Source organism: Phyllobates terribilis, unplaced genomic scaffold, assembly GCF_046119375.1.
Source record: "Phyllobates terribilis strain yellow unplaced genomic scaffold, ASM4611937v1 Scaffold_5__5_contigs__length_657084704, whole genome shotgun sequence".
NCBI lineage: Eukaryota > Metazoa > Chordata > Amphibia > Anura > Dendrobatidae > Phyllobates > Phyllobates terribilis.
In genome coordinates this window covers 454,053,640-454,076,474 of record NW_027362765.1, presented here as the reverse complement: position 1 = coordinate 454,076,474, position 22,835 = coordinate 454,053,640, and the positions used below count along the sequence as shown (strand labels likewise).

Below are 22,835 nucleotides of genomic sequence, written 5' to 3'. Positions count from 1 at the left end.
AAGTTTTTATCTTCCAAAGTGGGGTACAAACATGATCCTTAATATATCCATTAAATTCAATGATGAAACAAAGTCCAAAGTATGATTGTTTGGACTCCCAATTTAGCCTCCTTTCTGTAGGTATCATATTTTTTTTTGCAGGATACAAAAGTCTAAAAGGAGTCTAAATGTTCACCCCCTGGACTCCTGTTTTCTTCATTAAAGTAAATGGATACTTCACTTCTTAATCCTGTTTTCGTGGATAAAGATAAAGTACTCAGCACAGAGCTTTTTACTGGTGTGAGTGTAGCCTTAGTTAGCCCATGTCGCAGTCTGCAGATCACATATGATACCCAGAGGTGTAACTTAAAGTTTCTGGGCCCCAGAGCAAAATATGTTACAGGATCCATACTTACCCAGTGCCATTTGTGACGGATGTTCATTTTACAGCCCGTAAGGCACTAGTATTTGGATGCGCCTGTTACCTCTGTGCCCCCTATGGCCACGTCTCCCAGTGATACCCTCTGAAAACCATATACTGAGAGAATTTGAGAGTCTGATATACATATAATTCAATACTAGCTGGCCAAGAAAAAAATTCCCTTTTTTTCTTAGGTAATTTTTGGTTTCAGGCTCTAATGTAGGGTGATTTACCCAGAAAAATTGCTGTAACTTCTAAAAGAGACAGTCAAATGTACTGAAATATGGACTGTACATACTTTGGTTCATGAGAAGTGAGAGTGCATGAATCTCAGCGACAGCGATGAGAAACATCCTTAGTCTCGCCGACTTGTCGGTCCGCCGGTAGTCTCCACTATGAGATAGACTTGCTGCACGCCTTTCTGTGCTTCGGTAGTTTATCTGTGGTGCTCGTATTTCTTTCCTGCCAAATTCCTTCTTCAATTGTTAGCGATGTACAGATACAGTTTGGAATAGCGTGTTTTCATTGTGAAAACTTATTGCCAAACTGAGTCCTTAAAGAGGTACCAAAGTGAGTTTCTAAACTAGTTTGGAGAACGAAATCCGCCGTCCAAACCATGTGTTGAAGCCTTCTTTGATGACAGAGGAATTTCCAAGGGACTGTGACCACCAAGATTGCCTGATTTAACACCGCCGGATTTTTTCCTTCGGAGCCATTTTGAAAGGTTGAGTGTACAGTAAGAAGCCACAAATATTACACACACTCCGAGAGAACATACAGCGAGAAATTCAGGCAATGACCCCAGACGTCCTGCGGAATACATCCAACTATATGGAAAGCGCGTGCAGGAGGTTTCAACACCTGCTTTAAAATATCAGTTTCTCATGAATCAATGTATGTACAGCCCAAATTGCAGTATGATAGATCGTCTCTTTTAGAAGTTACAGCAATTTTTCCAGGTAAAGTAGCGAGTTAATCACCCTGTATTACTTGGACAATAATTTCTGATTTTAATGTGTCCTGTCCAGTTTCCCTTGATAAAACACAAAAATGAACAATCATCCTGGTGTGTAGTTGGTTACTGTCGCTTTAGCACAATAACTTATTATCAGTACATGGCAAGTGCTTATAGAAAACATTTACATTTTATAGTTTTGGAAAACATGGCAGTGTATTTGCCAGCCTAACAAATACAGTACCAACAGCATGAAGGATAATCATTGATGTTGTGCCAAAGAACTCCCGAATGCGTGTGCCAGAGAAATATTGGTAATTCGGAACAGTTTTAAGCAACAGAGCTAAGTGCAGGTCTTTTCATTCAGCTCGGTTCCAGGTTTTCTATTAACTTGGCAGAAAGTCTCTACAAACTATCCTGGATTGACTTCTATGTTGGAATGGCTAAATGGCTGCCTGTTAACTCTATATTGCTAAACTATGGCTTTCAATAATAGAAAGAATGCACCTGTGCACAACAACAAGTGGCACATACATCATCAGGAACTCTGGTCAAGAGTGATCGTGCATGAGGCACCTTCACTCCATGGAGGGCCAAGATAGAAACATGCCACGTATACAGATGTGCCATTCAGACAAGCCTTTAAAGGCAATGTGCCAGCCATACATGCTCCACAGAAGAGTTTATTAACTAAAGATACTACTCAGGACAGTGTGCCAGTGACTGGCGCCCCTCAGGACAGTGTGCCAGTTACTGGCGCCCCTCAGGACAGTGTGCCAGTTACTGGCGCCCCTCAGGACAGTGTGCCAGTGACTGGCGCCCCTCAGGACAGTGTGCCAGTTACTGGCGCCCCTCAGGACACTGTGCCATACCAGTGACTGACTCCACGCAGAACACTGTGCCATACCAGTGACTGACGTCCCTCAGAACACTGTGCCATACCTGTGACTGACGTCCCTCAGAACAGTGTGACAGACGCCCCTCACAACCATCAGAACAGTGTGCTAGCCACGAGTGATCCTCAGAACATAGTGGCATCCATGGATGCCCCTCAGAATAGTGTGTTAGGCCACGGCCCCACTATCATTACTTGATCAGTATTCGGTCAGTATTTTTTCTCAGGAGTGGGAGCCAAAACCAGGTGAGTAACAATCAGAGAAAAGGTATAATAGAAACAAGTCACCAATTCGGCATTTATCACCTACTCCTGGTTTTGGCTCCCACTCCTGAGAAAAAATACTGACCGAATACTGATAGTGGGGTCGTGGTCTTAGTCAAATATGCTGCTCAAAATATTGTGCCAGCCACAGATGCCCTGAAAAATAATTACAATAGAATTTCAAGCAGTCTAGTATTTACACGTTTTTCTAAAAGTAACTGGCAGCTTCGCAAACTGATCTCTAACTTTTCTGATATGCTTGAAGAAATTAGAAGAACACATGAAAAAAATGTAGAAAAAAACAAAATTTTATACGCTTATATATAGATGTTTTTACAGCTATGTTCACAGTGCATTTTTATCAGTTTTCTATTTACAACTTTTTCACAGCTTTGCTATATATATGAACTTCTGATAAGTCAGTGACAACATTTATATCGGTTCGGGGGACAGGTGCCAAGACTACAAGCAATCGCTGCAATGAAAGGGACGAAGCAGGGCCCCTTTGCCTTCTGCATTTCTTTAGGCATTGCCAGCTCTGAGTAAAGCCAGGTGTTAAATAGGTAAATCTGAAGTTAATTAATCCATAAAATCCTTCAATTCTTTTAGATGCTAAAAAATTATAGCCTTGGTGCAAAGTCAAACAAGGGGTTTACATAAAGACTTATTGCTGCTCCAGATAAAGTTACTTTTCAGGGTATTTCTACACCGTGCATATCTGTATATGGATATAATAAACTGATTTAGGAAAGATGTCTTTATAGTTCAGCATCATGATGTAGTTACACTCTTTCTAGCATAGACGGTTATTCAGACCAAGCTAGAATATTGTTCCTATTGACACAGTGTGGGGTAATGCAAGTGACAACTTCTAGAAATATTTTGGGTCTCGTGTATTAAAACTTTGAAAATTATCAAATTCCTTTGAGCCCTTATATAATACATAGTTAGTGAGGTTGAAATAATTGCTGTCATCCAGAGAAAGAAAAAGACAAACCCATGTAAACTATTTAATTGTTAATTGTCAAAAGGGGCCCACATTGCTGTAAATGCACTTGGTGTGATCGTCCACAGTTATATTTATCTGGTAGCGAATATATTCTTTACAGTATCAAATTTTGGGGCAAATGTATGAAACCGTCCGGAAGAAAAACTAGGCCTCATTTATGAAAACAGTAAGACTGTCTTTGGTGCCCATACCAACCAATCAGAGCTCAGCTTTAATTTTTTCAGAGATGTTTACAAAATGCAAGCTGAGCTCTAATTGGTTGCTATGGACAACAAGCACAGTCTTCCTGTTAGACAGTTTTGAACAATGAGGCCCAGAGTCTTTGTTGTCCATAGCAACAGTGCAGCTGTACTGATTGGTTGCTATGGGGAGCAATGACCGTTTTTCTTTTAGACAGTTTCATAAATCTCTCTATATATCATATAAATATCCCCTAAAGCCCAACAATTGTCGTATTGGAGCAATGTCAAATTTGACAAGTCATATTGTGTCTGTAGTGTGTAGCGCCAGATGTAATTAAAGGAGAACGCCTGTGTAATAGGTTAGCAGCATATACACATTTTTACTTATAGAACTATGAAACACCTTGGGCTGCATATTGTATATTCCTCATTTCTATGGTGATCGACTTCTTAGCAAGGTCTGGACATTCCCTTTTGCCTTTTTTACTGATGGATCTAGCAGAACTAATGCAGATGAGAATCGCACAAGGATTTCTTTTGCATCATTAATTGAAGGAAGTAGTGTGATGTCCATTTCACGATCGGTAGCGTACATAGTTTTCTACTTTACAAAAACTTCCCCCCAAACTTTATGAACTCAGTAATTTTTTTTTTTTAATAGTCTGTTTTTTTTACTTGAAAAAGACGCCAGTACGGCGTTGAAACGCGTTGTTAATAAAAAGCCTTTTCATCATCATCATCATCTCTGAAGAATTGATTCACTTCAGCAGCGCAGCCCAGCTACGTGTTTATCCAACTGGATCCAATACATTCTATGAACTCACACTTCATTTTTAGGGATGAGCAGAACCGTGGAAGTTCAGGTTCTGGTACCCAACCCAAACTTTATTCCAAAAAAACAAAACATTGAAAACAATGAGGACCCGAACTTTTGAACCGGAAACTCTCTGAACATTGCAATGGTTCCAGGGAAAGTCCGTGTTCGTCGTTTATCACCGGACAGTAAGGCTATGTTCACACATCATGGTTTTTCAGCGCTTTTTGATGCAGTTTTTTATGCAAATTTTCAGATGCCTTTTGCAGTACCAGCAAAGTCTGAGAAACCAGAATTCTCTGTTCACACATCATGTTTTTTTTTGTTCAGGATTTTGTGCCTTGCATGTTTTTTTGGAAAATAGAGCATGTCACTTCTTTCAGCATTTTTTCACCCATAGGAAGTAATAGGTGGTGAAAAAAATGCTGAAAAAATGCATCAAAATTTGTATCGGCATGTTTTCAGCGTTTTTGATGCCAAAATAGAATGGGGTTCTTTTTTATTCACAGAACTTTATGTGCATGCAAAAAAAGAGACAGAAGGACAGTGAAAAAATGCTGAAAAAAACGAACCAAAAATGCATAAAAAAAGCACCAAAACTGCAAGAAAAATCCTGAACAAAATGCCCTTGAAGATCAGGTTTTGCTGCAGAAAATTTACACAAAAAAACACACGATGTGTGAACATAGCCTTACTGTCTGGTACAAACGCCACACTTTTAAGTTCAGGTCCGCTCATCCCTACCTATTTTATATGCAGTTTTGTTGCTACTTATGCCAGATAAGCAATGGGATTAAACAGCATTTTTACTTGAAAAATCACTACTGGTTTCTTCATTGTTGAATGGAGTTAAAAAAAAAAAAAAACATCTGGAAAACGACAGTATAAAAAAACAACATAAAAATGCTCAAAAAACGTTGAAAAAGCGCTCCTGAAACAACAGCAGAAAATGCTGGTCTTTCCTGAAGTGTCTTCCTCTTGAAAAGCTTGGCAGGTTTGCTTGCCTGAAAAAGACAGTGTGCACATACACTAATTAAAAATTCTCTCCATACTCGAGAATGGAGGGATTTTTAAATACATAATTTGCTGCTTGTTGCTTAGGTTACCAGCCACCGCTGCAGTCTGTCAGATGAGAATAACCCTTTAAAGGGAACCTGTCAACACGTTTTTAGATATGAAAGAAGTGGTATGGCTATATAGGTGGCTGTTCCTCAATAAAAATGATAGATTTTTTGTAGCGATTCGAAGTTCCAATCATGAAAAGTCTATTGTAGAAGACATATGCAAATCAGGCTTGAAAAGCACTGGGGGTGTGTCAATACACTTTCACTGTTTCTTCCAAGTGCTCGGACACACCCCTTTTTTTTTTTCATTCTGATTTACACACTGCTTCTCTGCCAGATTTCTCATGACAGGCAAATTGCATCTCTGAAAAAAATATATTATTGTTATTGGGGGACAACCATCTATACAGCCATACCACTACTTCTATCTCTAAAAATGTGCTCACTATTTAAACCTTTTTCCTGCATAGTTCAAGATCTTGTAATCAAGTTTCTTAGTTGATAACATTCTCAATGTTACCTGGACTGTCCCACAAACTGGACTAGAAAATGGGTTGGACTTAGCAAAACCATGCCCCACTTTTCAGTATTGTGGGCATTGCTTTAGATTTTGGGATGTTCCTTTAAAAATTCAGATTTCTGTTTGGTAAATGTTAATAAGTATGGAGTTGTCTTTGAACGCCACCAATGACACTATGTGTGAATGCAGTCTAATGGTCTATTGCAAACTGTGACACTTAGGAGAGGTCATTCTGAGAGCAGAACATTAACGCATTGGTTCATTATTAAGTGTCCGAGCAGTTAAGATGCTGAATTCCTCTTCCTTCCTTTGAGCCGCAGCTGTTGGTGAGAAGGAAACAAGCCCGATGTTTATTTACACACGTGGATAATGGAAGTTCCGAATTCTCAGGCCTATTTTCTTACTGCTGATGTAATGCTTATTGTTGCTTGTCTTTTCAGCCTTGTCATCTATGTAATATCCTGATCTATGTGTAAATATATATACAGTCACACAAAGTAATATATACCACATATTGATGTAGGACAGACCTGGGCAAAGTGCAGCCCATGGCCCACATCTGGCCTTTTGACTGTTCCTGCTTGGTCCACAGACCAGAACAGCTGAAGGGCTAAAAACAGTGGCCCACGGGTCGCACCATGGCCCAGTGTCCAGATTTCACCAGTATCTGCATCCACGGGATGCAGATACTAGTGAATATAATGGTGGAGGAAGGAGCCGCCAACTCCTTCTTCTACCATTTAGCCTGTGAGGCTCAGGGACAGAATATGTGAATATGAAGTTACATCGTGTCTGCTGTGCGGAGCTGCAGTGCATACATCAAAGAGTGGAACAGAGCGCTGGGGGAATGGGAGCAGGGTGAGTATTTATTTCTTTTCTTCTTTTTTTTTGAATGGTCAGTCACTTGTGGGATGAATATATGAGGTCATCATACCATTTGGGGGGCTGTGGTGGCCATTGTACTGTGTGTGTTTGTGTGGAGGGAGGTCTGTGGGAGGCTGTGGGGGGGATCATATTGTGTATAGCAGGGCTGTAAGGACCATTATACCATGTGAGGGGGCTGTCAGGACCAACATATCATATGTGGGGGGCTATGAGGACCGTTATATGAAGTTAGGGAGCTGTGAGGACCATCAAACCATTTGTGAGGGCTATGAGGACCATAATAATGTGTGTTGGGAGATGTGAGGTCCATCATGCTGTCTGGGGGTGTCTATCATACTATTTGTGAGTAGCTATGGGGGCCATCATACTGGGGGAGCTGTGAAGGCCATTATTCTCTGTCTCAGAGTCTGTTAGGTACATCATAACATGTGTGGGAGGCTGTGATGACTATCATTCTGTGTGTGAGGAACATCATACTGTGTGTGGGGGGGCTGTAGGGTCCAACATACTGTCTGTGGGGGGTGATCATACTGTATAGGGAGCTGTGGGGCCATCATACTCTGAGTGGTGGCCATAATTCTGTGTTGGGGACTGTGGGGGTATCATACTGTGTGTGTGGTAGAGCTGCGAGGACATCATACTGTTTGGGGGACATTGTTGACATAACACTGTGTGGGGGGCTTTTTGGACATCATACTGTGTGAGGGGAATTGTTGAGGTACAAGAGCCGAGAAACCGGAGCATATGATTTATAAACTTTACAAAAAGGAGTAAATTATATGGTTTTAATTTGCTGCTAGTGGAAAAAATACAAGTTACACTAATCCCTATTGTAACATGTATTAGCAGTAGCTGCGAGTCTGTAGACTTAATTCTGCTCAATATTAAGTGATGCAATTAATATAAAATAATTCTAATGAATATGTTAATATTAATATTGAGCAGGATTCTTTCCAGCCTCTTGCTTCAGCCCTTCACAGCAGTCATGGTAGCTCATGTGGTCCCCCCCATGTAGGGGGAAGGGGCACTTTATTTTAATCAGTTCTTGGTGTATGATTGGTGAAGAATCTCGTATCCTGCATATGTCACACTGATGGTGTGAGGAAAGAGACTACTGTACTGCATCGCTCAACACCTTCACAGCAGATTATTTTAGGTATACATACATGCCGCCTTTGAGGTTCAACAAGTGGATGGAGCAGGAACTAGTTTTGCTGAGCCTCGTCGTGCCAAATGAGGCAGTTTATAGAAGCAATGGGCAGCAATCATACGCCCATGAAATCAATATACTTATATCCAATTACTTATATACATTACTAATAAAGGCAAACTGATAAATCTAGCTTCCACTTACTTTTCAAGTATTATTTGCTGGGGACAAAGAAAGCCGCCACCTTTCAGATGACATTTCCAAGTGCCTATAATTAGCTGTGCTTTGGAAGGTCTTCTGTGCCCGATCCAAAAGTGAGATCCTTGTGATAACACAGACACAAACATGTCATATCGGGCTTTTTATAACGCAGGGATTCAAATATCAGATTTACTCCTGTAACACTTGAGTGGTTACTATTAAAAAAATAACCGTTGTTATCATTTTTATTTCATAAATCAATAGTAGACACAAAAATAGGCAACCGATATAAAGGGTCACCACTTGTTCCTTGTTGCTAAACATCATGCACTTAGAAAAAGTGGCAAAATGAGCGTGCATGAAGGTTTGCATTTTTTTTTCCCACTAGAGAACTGTCACTATTGCTTAAAAAATCCTATTGATTATGCTTTGTATTACACACCTTGTGCACCTGTTCCCCTCTTTATCCACATTTGGCATCTATACTAAGCATCTGTACTAAAAATAATTCTTTAATTAAATTGATAACCTCTTAAACTGGAGAGGCAATTAAAGACTATTATACATTTTACAGCTGTTATGAAGCCAAGATAAATCCTTTGGAAATTGTGCTTGTAAGCCCCCGTGATTGCTGTGTTTTCCATAAAACACCTATGGATTCTGTGAGGTTTCCTTTCCATGGAGATGTCGTTAACTGATCCAAAGCTGTTTGAGAACTTAACGGGCTGAAAGTTTTACTTTTTAATCCTTCTTGGCCAGGATTCTGACCCTCGGAAACAGTGCCTGCAGCGAGTTTTTGGCAGAGTAACTTTTTAATGATCGTAACAGTTTTGGAAACTATGTCGTTTATTGGTTGCTAGATACTTCGGTCAAATTTCTAGTCATTGTTTCAATGTTCTTGGGATTTTTTACAAATATATCTCCATTGTAACCTGAAATGTTCATGTTGACCTTATCTCGTCTCGTATCTTAACAGAGGCTGGACAGACATCTGTCTGAGATGGTTTGGAGAATCCTGCATTGAGCAGGAGGTTGGACACAATGACCCTGGAGATCCCTTCCAAGTTAACGTTCTGTGATTCTATGATTCATCAAGTCATTGGCAAACTTTAGGGTTTTGGAGACCATATTTTAAAAAGCCCATTAACATTTTATTAGTGAACCAAACCAATTTAGGCAGGATCAACACACTATCTAATATTTCTGGGATCCTTCCAACTGTCCTCCCACAATTCTTACAAGAGATAAGCCCACTGAAAGACATTTTGATATGTATGTTTATGGTGGAATCAGGTGAAAATGGCTGTGTACTGAGCAAGTAGCCTCAGCTAAAGACCCTCATCTATAATCCAGGGCAAAGAGTAGTTATAGAGGTTCATCTATGTTTGATTTTACAAATACTGATGTACAATACTGACCAAATACTGAACGTGTGAATGTGGTCTTGGCAATAAGATCATGCCAGGTGAATGGGGATGAGTTGCTATAGCAGAATCAGTCCATGGACTGACGTGGTACTAAATCTGGAAGAAAGCTTCCATGCTCTTTTATTCTACTCCTGCATAGGCATCCACAATTTCATCCCCTAAATGGACAGAAGCACCCACTTTTATTTTGAGTTTGCACTAACCCCATCCCGTTTGTGGTTCAGTTTGTACAACACTGAGACTGTATCAAGTATGCTCCTATATCTTGTGTACTTCTTTGTGGATTTAATCTTCGGTGTTATTGTCATGTATACCTGCTTTATCTCTACACTTTGCCAATTAGTCCCTACTTTAAACTTTATTTCCAGTTTGGGCACATTTTGTTCTAGTTTGCCATTAGCCAATAAGAAGCTTTATAGCATCCCAACTAACCACCTAATGATTAGTGGAGGTCTGAGTTATGGGACGTCCCAAGAATAAAGGAAATGCAATGGTGGTGTAGCACTGCATTCTCTTCTGATTTTCTTTGCACATTGCCTCGTCTGACCACTTGGTTTTAATAGGGGGGCGCTGCAGTTTTCTGCACTGCCTCGTACATATCAAAAAACAATGGAATAAAGTTAAATTGTTCACATCCTCATAAAAAACTACAAATTTTCCTCAAGGTGCTAGATTAGTTTTCCATCGGTTTTTGGTCTGAGTCCATTACCTCCATCCTTGTCTCCCGTTTTTCTGAAATGAAAAAACAAAACAAAAACTGATGCAGGTTTTCCAAGCTTCTAGCAGACAGTCAGTCAAAAACATGGATGGCAAACGTGTGCTGTACATTTTGTTTTTGCTGTCCCATTCACTAGTATGAGCAAGTTTGGCTTCGGGACCCAAGTAGGACACTTCTCCATTTGTTTTGTATGCAAACATAATGTCATGTGAATAGCTCTATAAAGTATAATTTGTCAATGCGATGTCAGTGAAAAACATTGGGAATGAAGCCTTAGAAGCAACACCATATTGGCACTTCACCCCTTTCATTCTCTGGTCCAACCTATGGAACTTATAAAGTTATGGAATATCCAGGTGATATGTCATCACTTTATAAGATATTAATTTAATTAATTTTACTGAATAAATAAAAGATAATTTTTTCTCTTATTGATTCATTTTCTAGAAGGCCAGTGCTCCAAATTTCCCTAGTGTTGTCACTGAGCAGCTGTGCCAATGGGGCCAGATTGTCCTGTAGCGGAAGACACATGGGACGCTTAGACAAAACTTGTTGTGACAGCAGGAAGTATCTTTTACATAGTGACTGTCTTGTTGAGCTCGTTGTGTCATATTCCTGGTGTTATTAATTGATTTATGTGTATTTCTGGGAGTTACTTTTTTGCTTTTCTTTTTATATACCGACATCTGTCATTGTACAGCAGCAGACGTAGTTTGAGATGGACATGAAATCCCTACCAGTCATATGCATGGTACCAGCCGGTCATATGTTCCAACAGCTGCTAGCGGATGAAGCTGCCTATGTGCTCCTAATATTGGGATGTGACCAGTGCCTCCATGAACACTTGATATATTGTTACAGTTTCCTCTCTTGTCTTTGTAGTCTACATTCAATAACATATATTTGTGGTCAGAGATGGATCCCAGCAGTTGATAGATGGTAAATAGAGTTCCCTGTTGAGATCAAGAATTTTGGAAGGAAAAAAATGGGCAACAAATGCACCAATGTATAGAAGTGTAATTATTCCACACTGCATAAGAGTTCATCATAGCTATGACCGTATTACCTTCTCCTGTTTCCCAAAGCATTTTGGATAAATATAACTTGTAGTGGGGTTACACATAGAAGGAAACGCTGGGCTAAAAAAGTCACACATTTTGGAACCAAAATTAGCAAATTTTTTTTGTTTTGTAGTGGATTCTAAGTTTGCTCTATTTTACAAAAGAAATTGGTATAAATTCTGATGCAAATCTATGCCAACCCTTTTCTAGCACACAGATAGGCACATGTTCTAGAAACTTATTAAGAGCATTTTACTCCAGTACTCTTTTCATAAAAATACCGACCTTAAAGGGGTTGTCTAGTCCAAACCGATAAGTCTGCCGTCACTCTGTGTGACTGCAGACTTATGAATCCACCCAGCGTAGGCTCTGTGAACTGCAGGGATTCACTGGTTTCTGAGTTATACATACTCCCGGCCAGTGAGCGCGCCCTCGCTCTACATACTCTTGTACTGAGACGAGGCCGCGCCCCGTCTAGTGGGCATGGCTGAGTAGAGGGGCAAGCCTTGCTCTATACAAGTGTATGGAGAGCGAGGTCGCACCCAATGACCAGGAGATGTATAACTCATATATACACTCCGTTACCGGTTCTGAAGCCAGTGAAACAGTCCGTACGCTGGAGGGATTCATAAGTCTGCAGGCACACAGAGTGACTAAGACTTATCGATTTGGACCGGACAGCCCCTTTAAGAAAATGCCACCTATAAGGTTTTTTGCTACAACCCAACTTGTAAAAAAAATGATCCAACCTGTTAAAATGTTGGAGACCCCATAGCTAGAGTTAGAAAATTTCAAACATTTTAATTGCTCCAAAACCTTTACAGTAAAATGACAAAGCATGCAAATGGTCTTGAATATAAATTATTTTTTTATTTGTCCATATTGTCTAATTGTATCTGTGCAAACTTATGTCTCTCCATTGTAGCAGACCATAAATAAATCCTTTTCTAGTCAGATCCTACAGTTGTTATATGTGACACCTCTGGCATTGGTTCCTTTTTCTATTCAATGTAGGTTAATGAGAAGTGGGTGAATATAGGAATATGTGTCATGGGGGTACTACGACAAAGAGTGGTCTCCTCTAGTTCAAGGGTCAGAAGATCTCAGCGTTTGGCTGTACACACGCCTGCACTGGTTGGATATATTTTGCTTTCCAATTAGCTGTGCAGATTTCACTTGTTCTGTTGTTGCAAGGATTAAGCAGTTTTGTCTCCTGAGTTATCTCAGCTGTTCTGATTTCTCCACTCCCCTCTGGTATAAGTACTCATCTCTTAGTTTGGGTAGTTGCCAGTGATAGCTAGCTATATCTTAGTCTTCGTTTGGACGGGTGAGCTGTAGAAAGAGAAGTCGTCTAGGAGTCATCTCTGGAGATTGCTGTTTGGAAGTTTGTTTGGTGTTTTCCTTTCCATTATCTCCCTTTTGTTTAGCCTCACCCTTTCTTTATACTTTTATGTAGTCTGGGTGCGGGTTGAGTGATTGTGCCGTTGTTTGTTTCCGTTTTGTGCCTTTGTGAGAGCAGGACTAGTGTTCCTGCTGCCCCACGCACTGGGCAGGACGGTACTTGGGGAAAGACAGGGATAGGACCGCGATCGCCGCACGGGGTTAAAGAACCTGTCTAGGTACGTCAGGAAGCCCAGGGCTGCGCAGGGCAAGTTTCAGGGGTTGTCCCCTTTATCTTTCCCTAGTAGCAGTGCTTCCCTTCCCATCTATCTCACCGTGCGCCGTCTGGTGTCTGGGCACTGCGTATAAATATGTAGTCTTTAACTCCAGAGACTAATAGATCCACATAGGTGATGTAACCTTAATTAGAATTTTAACCAATGCAATTTGCAAAGCTTATTTATCTTAGATACATTGGATCAATATGCATACCGCACATCTTTAGGGTAAAAGTTTTCTGTAATCTTCTTCCCTGTTAAAATAAGAGGATTGAACTTTTCCATCCTCTATAGGGAAAGGTGATTATAGCTTAGGTCATTCTCTGTGTATTCCCAGTGTGTCGCCAATGGTTCACTATTTCATACAATATGCCTTTTTTTCCAGTTGTGCCTGGTCTCTATTTTTTCCTGACCGCTTACTAGAGTATGTTACTCTGCCTTTGCATGTGCTGGGAAATAGACTGGACATTTTTGTCAATTTCTTTCAGTTATATGTTATGCCATGTATAGATATGTAATAAAGTCTCTGTTTTTCCTGTCTTCCTACAGGTGTATATCATAAAGGTAACCTGGTCGGATTCCATGCAACATGTCATCTACCGAAGATACAGCAAGTTCTTTGATCTTCAGGTATATTTGTTGGCTACAGTATTTACATGAAGTTTGCTCCATTATGTTCTCTTAAAGAAGCTGTGCGGTCTTAAACTACAAGACTGCGGTCAATCTATGTGACTGCAGACTTGTGAATCCTCACATCGTGCGCACTGCAGCCTCGCTCAATGCAAGTGTATTGAGCAAAGCCAGACAAGTCTAGTCGGAATGTGATCGGTAGTATGCAAATCGCTCCTGGCAGTGGTACCGGAAGATCCTCACAACGCGCAGTGCTCACAATGTGAGGATTCACAAATCTGCAGTCACATAGAGTAACTGCAGACTTGTAGGTTAAGACCGGACAACCCCTTTAAGGTGGCTGTACACCTTCGACTGAGTGTGCATATATTCTCATGTGGGAGGCGGATTAGGCTGCCCCTGACACCTCTGGCGGCTCATCTTCCTTGAAAACAAAAGGTCGGGATCGTTGAAACACAAAGTACCCAATCTTTTTTTTCCACCGATATCTTCCACACACATTTTGACTGATTATTTAACAGATGGTTGGTTTTTCAAAAACCGTTGGTTTGGCTGACACCAGTCTAAAGTGTATGGCTACCTGTAGAATCTCAAGAAGGTTGAGATACAGTAGGGACACAAAACCTTGAAAATGGGGAAATAAAACATTTGTTAGGCTGCAAGACCTTATGCAACCCCTCAATCGGAGTGTTATCTTTAATGAGTTTACCTAGAAAACAGGAGTTTATCTTTTTTTTCCTCTACTGGATCATTGAGGGGGCAAAGCTTTGCAGAGGCCACTTAAAGAAAAACGGCATCCCTGGTCTTGATCAGGCGCTTCCTCTTTTCCTTCAGTCACCGTCCTCCTTCCCTTCTTCGTGTGGATGACGCGTCCTACAACGGTGTCCTCCATTGAGCTTTTGGGCAGTCGCACTTCTCTCTTCACTGCCGAGGGCAAAGCAAAGCACTGTAGTACACATGCGACGGCTTTACCGATAGGTTATCGGCGCTCTTTGGCCTTTTCGGGCGCATGTGCAGTACAGTGCTTTGCCCTCGGCAGGGCAGAGAGAAGTGCGCCTGCGCAGGAGCATGATGGAGGACACTGTGTGGATGACTTAAGACGCGTCATCCATGTGAAGCAGAGAAGGAGGGCAGCGACCGGAAGAAGAGAGGAGTCACCAGATCAAGAGGGCTTTAAATGAACTTCAATAACCTTGATATATCGTTTGTTTTGGTGCCCGTTATGGGCCAAAATCTGCCAGTCTAAACCCATCTTTAAAGAGAGGGGTTGGCTTTGCATACATTTCTTCTGTGCTAGGGGCTAGTGAGGTATTATCATACATTCTGGATTACATAATGCTGGATAAAAAGAATTTCAATGTAATATGTATTTTAAAAATGGAATGGCTGTAGTCTAGTCTTCAGTGTACGTCTTTTAAAGTATATGGACAAAGTCTATAAAATTACTGTATCAGGTAAGTAGCTCATACTATTACTCTCATGAACATAACTAAATATTGGAACCATTAGAATTGATTTTAGAGATGCCTAATTTGCAGTGAAATAGGATGATGAGAGTTGTAATCTGGCTGTGCCAATACACTTTTAAAAATTAAGTGCATGACCCCTCCGACCAATGAAAGAGTTAAAGAATAATTGGTAAATTATCGCATTTTAGACATAGCCATTTCCTTTGCAAATACCTAGAGAAGCCTATCTGTAGATTAGCATGGCTGAGGATTGTGTGAGCTTTTGTGAACACATTTAATACCCTCGATCCATTTTTCTAGAACTTGTTCGCCCAGTCTCCTGGTCTTTCCTGGTAGATTTGAAAAAGTTCTCATCAGGCCTGGCCTGTCAATGGGGTTAGTGTTACTGGCAGGAAACGTTGTCTCAGGATTGGAGAATAAGTCTTGAAAGCTTCTATTGATAAGTGAATGGGTGCCTAGCGTCAATGGAAGGCACCCACTGCTTTAATGTTTTGCCCTATACCATACGGAGTAAAGTTAATTAAGCATTTTGAGATTAACCCTTTTTTTACATTGCGGTAGACTTTGCCAAGTCTCTATTATGTTTCTGAGTTGCTGCATATTACACTCCTAAGACGATTCCAGGACATTTACACTTTAGAATCTGAATATGTTGTAAGTAATGCTACAGAAAGATTAAGAGTCGATTCACACTGCAAGACTATCGTGAACGAGTTTCCCTTGAAATGCTCTTTTCTTGATAACTTCACAATCTTAACAGGCTGCGAATCATCCGATGAATGCGCAAAATGCTCGTTAGTCTGATTAAATAATCTCTTATGCTGCCGAAAAGATCTTCATTCTTGACAACACATTGTTCTGTGCAAACAGGACTTGTGCTGTCGAGAAAAATGGCAGCCTATGCACACTGAACGATCTGCATGTGTAAACAGGTTGTTAAACGAATGCTGATCGCCGGTTGTTTAGTGCCTACTAGAGATGAGCGGACCTGTGGAAGTTCGGATTCTGGTACCCGATCCGAACTTTAGTCTAAAGTTCTCTTTGGGTACCAAACTTGAACCAGAACCCAAACCACATTGAAAATAATGGAGACACAAACTTTGGATCTGGAAACAATTCTCTCTCTGCAATTGACTTTCCCCAGAACTGCGAACTTTGCAACAGACTTTTGGGAGAAGTCCATGTTCAGCAATTAGCACTGGACACTAACTGTCCGGTACGAACCCTGAACTTTTAAGTTCGGGTTTGCTCATATCTAGTGCCTACTGTCAGACCGCGTAAATGAACCTTAATAAGATGGATCAAGAGGAGGAATAATAATTTTTGGCCCCAAATTCCTCCATATTACGGCATAGTTCAAGTAGCAATATCAGTTGTGAACACACATATACTTGCCTAATCTGTAATATTGTCACAATCCTACATCTCTCCTCTGTTTTATCTTGCAATGACAACCAGTATGGCCTGATGTCATATTTAAAGTGAAGTAGTTTCCTACGCATTTCAGCGTCCTTAATTATGTACTATTTTAGTCTGAAATGCAAAGAAAACTACATCATGCTTGGATTGATACGGAGTACCAATTTTAACGATCTGGAATAAAAGTTCTTGAAATATTTTAATCAAGAATTAGCTGGAAAATCTTCTATTTGTTAGTCAGTCTTTGACCGTAAGGGGCAGGAGTGGCATTTCCATGCTGAGAATTATTGAAAGCCTCAACTAAGGTGAGCTGGACTACACTAGTTGGCATATTTAAAGTGACTCTCGATCCTGAGACAATGAAAGTGACTATGTTTCTCATATGTTGTCACAATAATTGGTGCCCTTCGTTTGCCTCCATCTGCATCTTCTACTCAGTTTTGCGTTTTGTTCCTCCTGCTTCCAAGATGACCAGTGCAGTGGCATGGCGGAGTGCAGTGGTAAGTCTAAACCATGCCTCCCCTGTCTTTCCTGTGCTGTAGGGAGGCCGGGTTTAGACTTGCCACTATTCTCCTCATGCCACTGCACCATTCATCTTGGAAGATGGGGCTCTCAACCTAAAATCCCTGTCAGTATGTCTTTGAAGTGTGGGAGGAAAGCGGAGAACCCAAAGGAAACCCACGGAAACACGGAGAGAACATACAAACTCTTTGCAGATTTTGTCCTTGGTGGGATTTGAACCCAGGACCCCAGCGCTGCAAAGTACCAGTACTAACCACTGAGCCACCGTGCTGTCCTGGATTTCTGCAAACGCCATTCATATGCATGTAAAAGTCCCCAACTTCTCTACTACAATTCTGCAGTGTGGGACCCTACCATTTAGGATATAATATAATGAGGAGGCAGAGAGAGGTCCGCAGAATATCGAGTTGCCTTCTTTTAAGAACGCTGGCATAGATGGGAATGTTGAGGCTTGTTTAACAAGACATTAGATACTTAGATTTATGGTAAATAAACATTTCATCATCGCAGACATGTTGTAATTGTGATTTTGATATTGTAATTTGCAAACTTTAATAGTCCTGCTTAAACTTGCAGGTCGTATGTTTGGTGCCTGTTAATTATTAGTGAGGTTTTTTTTAACTTGTATTCTGAAGAATGTAGAATTTGCTTCTCCAGGTAATACTTGGCATTTGTAGATCAGGAATTTAGCCAAGTATTATCATTGCCCAATAAACGCAACAATGTAGACCTGTTTCTTTTTGTAGGGACAGCGGTAAAAGTCATTTAACGGACACCTCTGGTGTCATCACACCCCTCATCCCTTGTTTTTACAGATATAAGCTGCTTCAATATGTGTATTTAGATGCAGGTTGTGTAAACATTGGTGAAATCCAAAGGAAAAAAATATATATTTTTTTTAAACAGATAACGTTTATTAACTACAGTACATCAAATGAAGGAGACAATCGGATACACAGTGCATTGCTGAAATGGACCAAGGGTATACAAATGTATCATGTGCAAAATATAGCGATTTTATACTATGAGTATGTACATTAACTAAAGTTAACTCATTAGGTGCCAAATATTTAATTTCTAATATGTGCTCAATAGAGAAGCAAAATAAATAAAACAAAACAAAAAAAAAGTTTTATTTTGTCTGTGCAGCATGAAAAATTTGGTGAAAGGTCCTCTTTAAAGGGACTCTGTCAGCACAGGATGACTGTTCAGACTAAATCCCACCGCTTCACGGCAGGGCCAATCATTTACATACACCTTCCCACCTGCTTGTTTTCCCTCTATCTCCACCCCCTCTTCTTTGATTGACAGCTCCTGCTTCATTGAGGCAGAGAAAGGCGGAGATAGATTGAAACCAATCCGGTGGGAAGGTGTATACAAATGACTGGATCTGCAGTGAAGCACCGAGCGGAGGGACTTAGTTTGACCAGTCATCCTGTGCTGACATAGTCCCTTTAAGCAGATCTAAAAGACAACAAATCCAACAATAAAAGAAGAAATACAACTGCTTCCACTGTGTGCCTTGTTCCGCCAAGGGGCAGGGAAACCTAAAGTCTGGGCCTAAATAAGTTTTTTTTTTTTTTATTTTTTTTTATTTTAGACACTTTAGCTGTTAAACAATGTTTTTCTCCCCTATAACGCATATTAAAATAACTGTACATTGATATAGAGGACTTGGCTCCTATAAAAATCTTACCAGCATTGTATATTTTAGTTGTACAGAGCTTGAGAAAAGTACATTTAATGCAAATCAAATGGCTTTGGTGCACCCTTGTCATGGCCAAAGGCTCAGTGCACCGTTACGCCTCTGCAATTAGCATTTTGGGGACCTCTCCTGCTTTTGGATTTTCCATGCTTGCTTGCCCAGAGTAAGCGCTGCCTGACCTCAGCCTACAACATGTCTGTGAGTGCAGTGCATATTCATTCCCTGGCTCCTCTCTGAAGCCGCTCACTTGGTGACAGTGTAGCGAGCAGTGGTCGCAGGGAGGAGCCAGGGAAGAGAACTCATCTGCCCACACTGTGTCCGCGCAGGCACTAGCAGACAAGCCTTTATCACATTGCAGTTTGCCGACACCAGGATTAACAGGTGCTTCACCCAGAAGGAAAAGTCTTCATAGAAGGATGAAAAGGTGGCACTCTTTGTCCCGTAAAAACTCTCCTTTATTGTAGCAAGTTAAAACGTGGATGCAGGGGAGTGGGTCTTTTGATACCTGGACCCGTTGGAGCATCGGCTACACCCAAAACGGTCGTCATCCTTCAGATGACCCGCTACCCTGCATCCATGTTTTAACTTGCTACAATGAAGGAGAGTTTTTCTACGGGACAGAGTGCCACCCTTTCATCCTTTCTGTGATTTCATGCCTATATCACAGTTCATCTAGTTTAATATGCATTTTGAAGGTGACAGTTTACGTTAAGAATGGTAGATTGGTGGAGTAACAGGTTGCACATGTGCAGTGCCTCTCCATTCAGCTCCTCCTAGCTACAGGTGGTCAGAGACTGGTGGAAGTCCACACCGATCTAACAGTTGTCTTCTATTTAGTGGAGGGGTCATAACTTGTTTAGGCTGGAATACCCCATTAATGGCTACTATATGAAGCTGATGAAAATACTATTTAACAATAATTCATGCACAAAGCACTTTCTTACAGAGGATTGCACCAACCTGCCATAAAAGCCTCGAAAATCCATAAACATCAGTTAGAACCGTTCCGGTTCAGACCGTTTGTCTACTTGCCTTTTTTAGCTTTCTCTCTAATAAAAGCTTTGCAGAAAGGGTCAGTAGCATGTATTTAATTGTTCAGATCTGAATGCAGACAGTATGATGCTATGTCCCGTACTCTGAACCGCAAAATCCTGTGGATCTGCACAGGATATTATGACTCAAGTAGAGTAACTGATCCCAGGTGTGGGACTTTCTGATTCATATATGTGCTTTCTCCCATTACGGAAACCCATTTTTGTGCTTCATGAGAGGATAGTGATGAAGTTCCTTTTAAAATTGTCAGCATCACATCCTTTTTCAGAGAAATCCATGTCGCACATAGTTATTTTCTGCCGAGTGTCACTAGGTCTTCTGGGAACTTTGCGTCCCTTTGACAGAAGAACTGACAAAAATTGTGCTGGGCTGTCATATTTCATATTAATGCCAGAAGCGTTTTCTTTTTTGCTCTGTTCTTTCTTGTGACTTAATTGAAGCCATTGATTTGTTCAGCATCTTAGATCCTGATCTTTTACATCATCAGGGTTTGAAAGTGTCCATTTAGGGATAATTGTGTAATTGTTCTGATGCACACCAAGAGGAAATTTCACTGACTTACACAAGGAAATTGGTTCAAAAGTTTAACGGGAACCTGACAAAATAGCAAGATTCTTTACATTAGGGGGGCATTTCAGAGAAATTAGGAAGCCCATAGTACAAGACCCATATGAACCTACTGAACTGACTGCTCACTGAGAAATAGTTTGTTGCATCTGCTCTTCTTTCTTTATTTTATTTGCTTATATGGCGCCATTAATTCCACATCGCTTTACAGACACTATCAAAACTGTCCCCATTGGGGCTCACAATCTAAATTCTTTATCAGTATGTCTTTAAATTGTAGTTGGAAACCAGAGCACCCAGAGGAAACTTCGCTTTTCTAAGAGTCCTCTGTAAGTATTCACACAACATATTTCACTGGTGCCCAAACTGCTTGAACTGGCCAAACGCATTTTTCTCAACATCTTCTTAATGGGGAGAGGTGAAAAAACACTGCTAGACCCCTATAGAAGCAGTAGATCTCAAGTGATGATAAAAATGGCCGGGTATATTTAACCTGTTCAACATCATATACAATTTTAAGGCTAGAGTTTAGATCTTTGTGTAGCATTAAAACCATGATACTTGGCTCTAATTAATAAAGTTGCACTCTGTAGCGCTATAGCATATAAACATGAATTATGTGAAATTTGAATTGCATTACTGCTCTAGAAAGTAGGAAAAAACGAAGATACTTAGCACATAATTTGTCCAATTTACCCAGCTGCCAACAACAAGGTGATCCTCTTTTGCTGGGAACCAAGCCTAATGTAATTCCTCTCCTGGGCTGAAGCCTACATTTATATGGGTAGGTAGGTGGAGTGCTCAGTCAGAGGGCCTATATATGCAGATATCAAAAGACTGAGTGACCGTCACTTCCAAACAGAATACTGATGTGAACAGGTGCTTACTAAGGGCAGTCATCTCGCTACATAATTAACAAATAAAGTAGCACTCTGTAGTGCTATAGCATGCAAACATGAAATCTATGAAATTTGAATTGCATTACTAGTGTGATGAGAGCGCAGAGTGCAGCATTTGTTAGTTATGTTTGGAGATGGCTGCTCTTAGTATGCACCTGTTCACACCAGTATTCTGTTTGGAAGTGACGGTCAATCTTTTGATAATTATGATACACACTTGGGGAAGAGAACTCATAGCAGTTGGGATGCAGGATGTAGAGTTTAGCTTCTTGGTTTTATGTCTCTTGATGGATGGAATGTGGGAAGCTACAAACCTCATTTTGAAGAAAGACCATGGTCTCTTACTGTCATAATTTCCCCTGCACAGTTTCCGGTAACCTCAAGAGGTTGATGCAGGAACTTTGTTTCATGTTACCATCCCCTTTTAATTCTGATGGTCATTGTTGCACATTGGGGAGGGTTTCAAATATTTTTGGTCTGTTCATACAATGAACATAACTGAAATTGTTTTATACGCAAGAGTATATATGGTGGGCGTCACTGGTCTCTGGTGTCAGTCATTATATATGAATCACGGGGAATAAACCGCAAAAACACGAAGCATAATGATGGTGCTCAATAACAAACGTAAAATCTATATAATACCAAATGAAAGAAAAGAAGAGGTTATGGCACTTTGACTCAACAAAAACAGAAATTTATTGAATTTCATCAAACAAGCGGGATAAAAACAGGGAGGACACGCAGCACTAGACTATGGACGTTTTGCATCCTCAAACGCTTTGTCAAGTCTTACACCTAAGAGGGGTGGGATCGCCTTCATATCTTCCTTGTGTGTATCACTCGGTACACACATGAAAACTTTACAAATGGCAAAACATAAATGTTAAAAAAAAGAAAAAAGAATTAACTTTCTTCCTTTTGTAATTTTTATTATCAGCCTCATCAGAGCACAAGATATCTGCATGAAGAGCAGAGGTTGTTGCTAGCTCTGTTGCATTCTTTATATAAAGGGTTTTCTCCCATATTCAGAATGTAAATCTCTGTACATACAAAACTGAGAAACATTTTATTTTGTGGTGTATGGGCAGTACAAGAAGTTTCAGACCTTTTTAATTTTGGTGTATCTTACACCAGTTGGCTTCTGTTTAAAACTGGCATACGAAACACCAGTCTTAGGGAATTCCCTCAATGTGTTTCAATGGTAGATGCCCCATTCAGGCAGAATTGCTACTCAGAAGCTTGGTGCCCAGTTTGGAGCTTTTTTATTAGTGGTTGTATTAATGGAAAATGCACTATAACATCACTACCACCAGGTGATCTCCCTACCCTAAACATCCATTGATCACAAAGTTATGATCCGATACC

At 40.5% G+C, this 22,835-nt stretch overlaps 1 protein-coding gene across 3 annotated transcripts in view; it reads left to right on the top strand.

The window, feature by feature from the left end:
* Window positions 1–22,835, top strand: part of SH3PXD2A (SH3 and PX domains 2A) — a 376,426-nt gene that overhangs the window by 66,645 nt on the left and 286,946 nt on the right. For all 3 annotated transcript variants that reach the window (XM_073685348.1, XM_073685347.1, XM_073685346.1), the window contains exon 2: window positions 13,753–13,833. In XM_073685348.1, coding sequence (XP_073541449.1) covers window positions 13,753–13,833 — 81 coding nt within the window. The remainder of the gene's footprint in view (window positions 1–13,752; window positions 13,834–22,835) is intronic.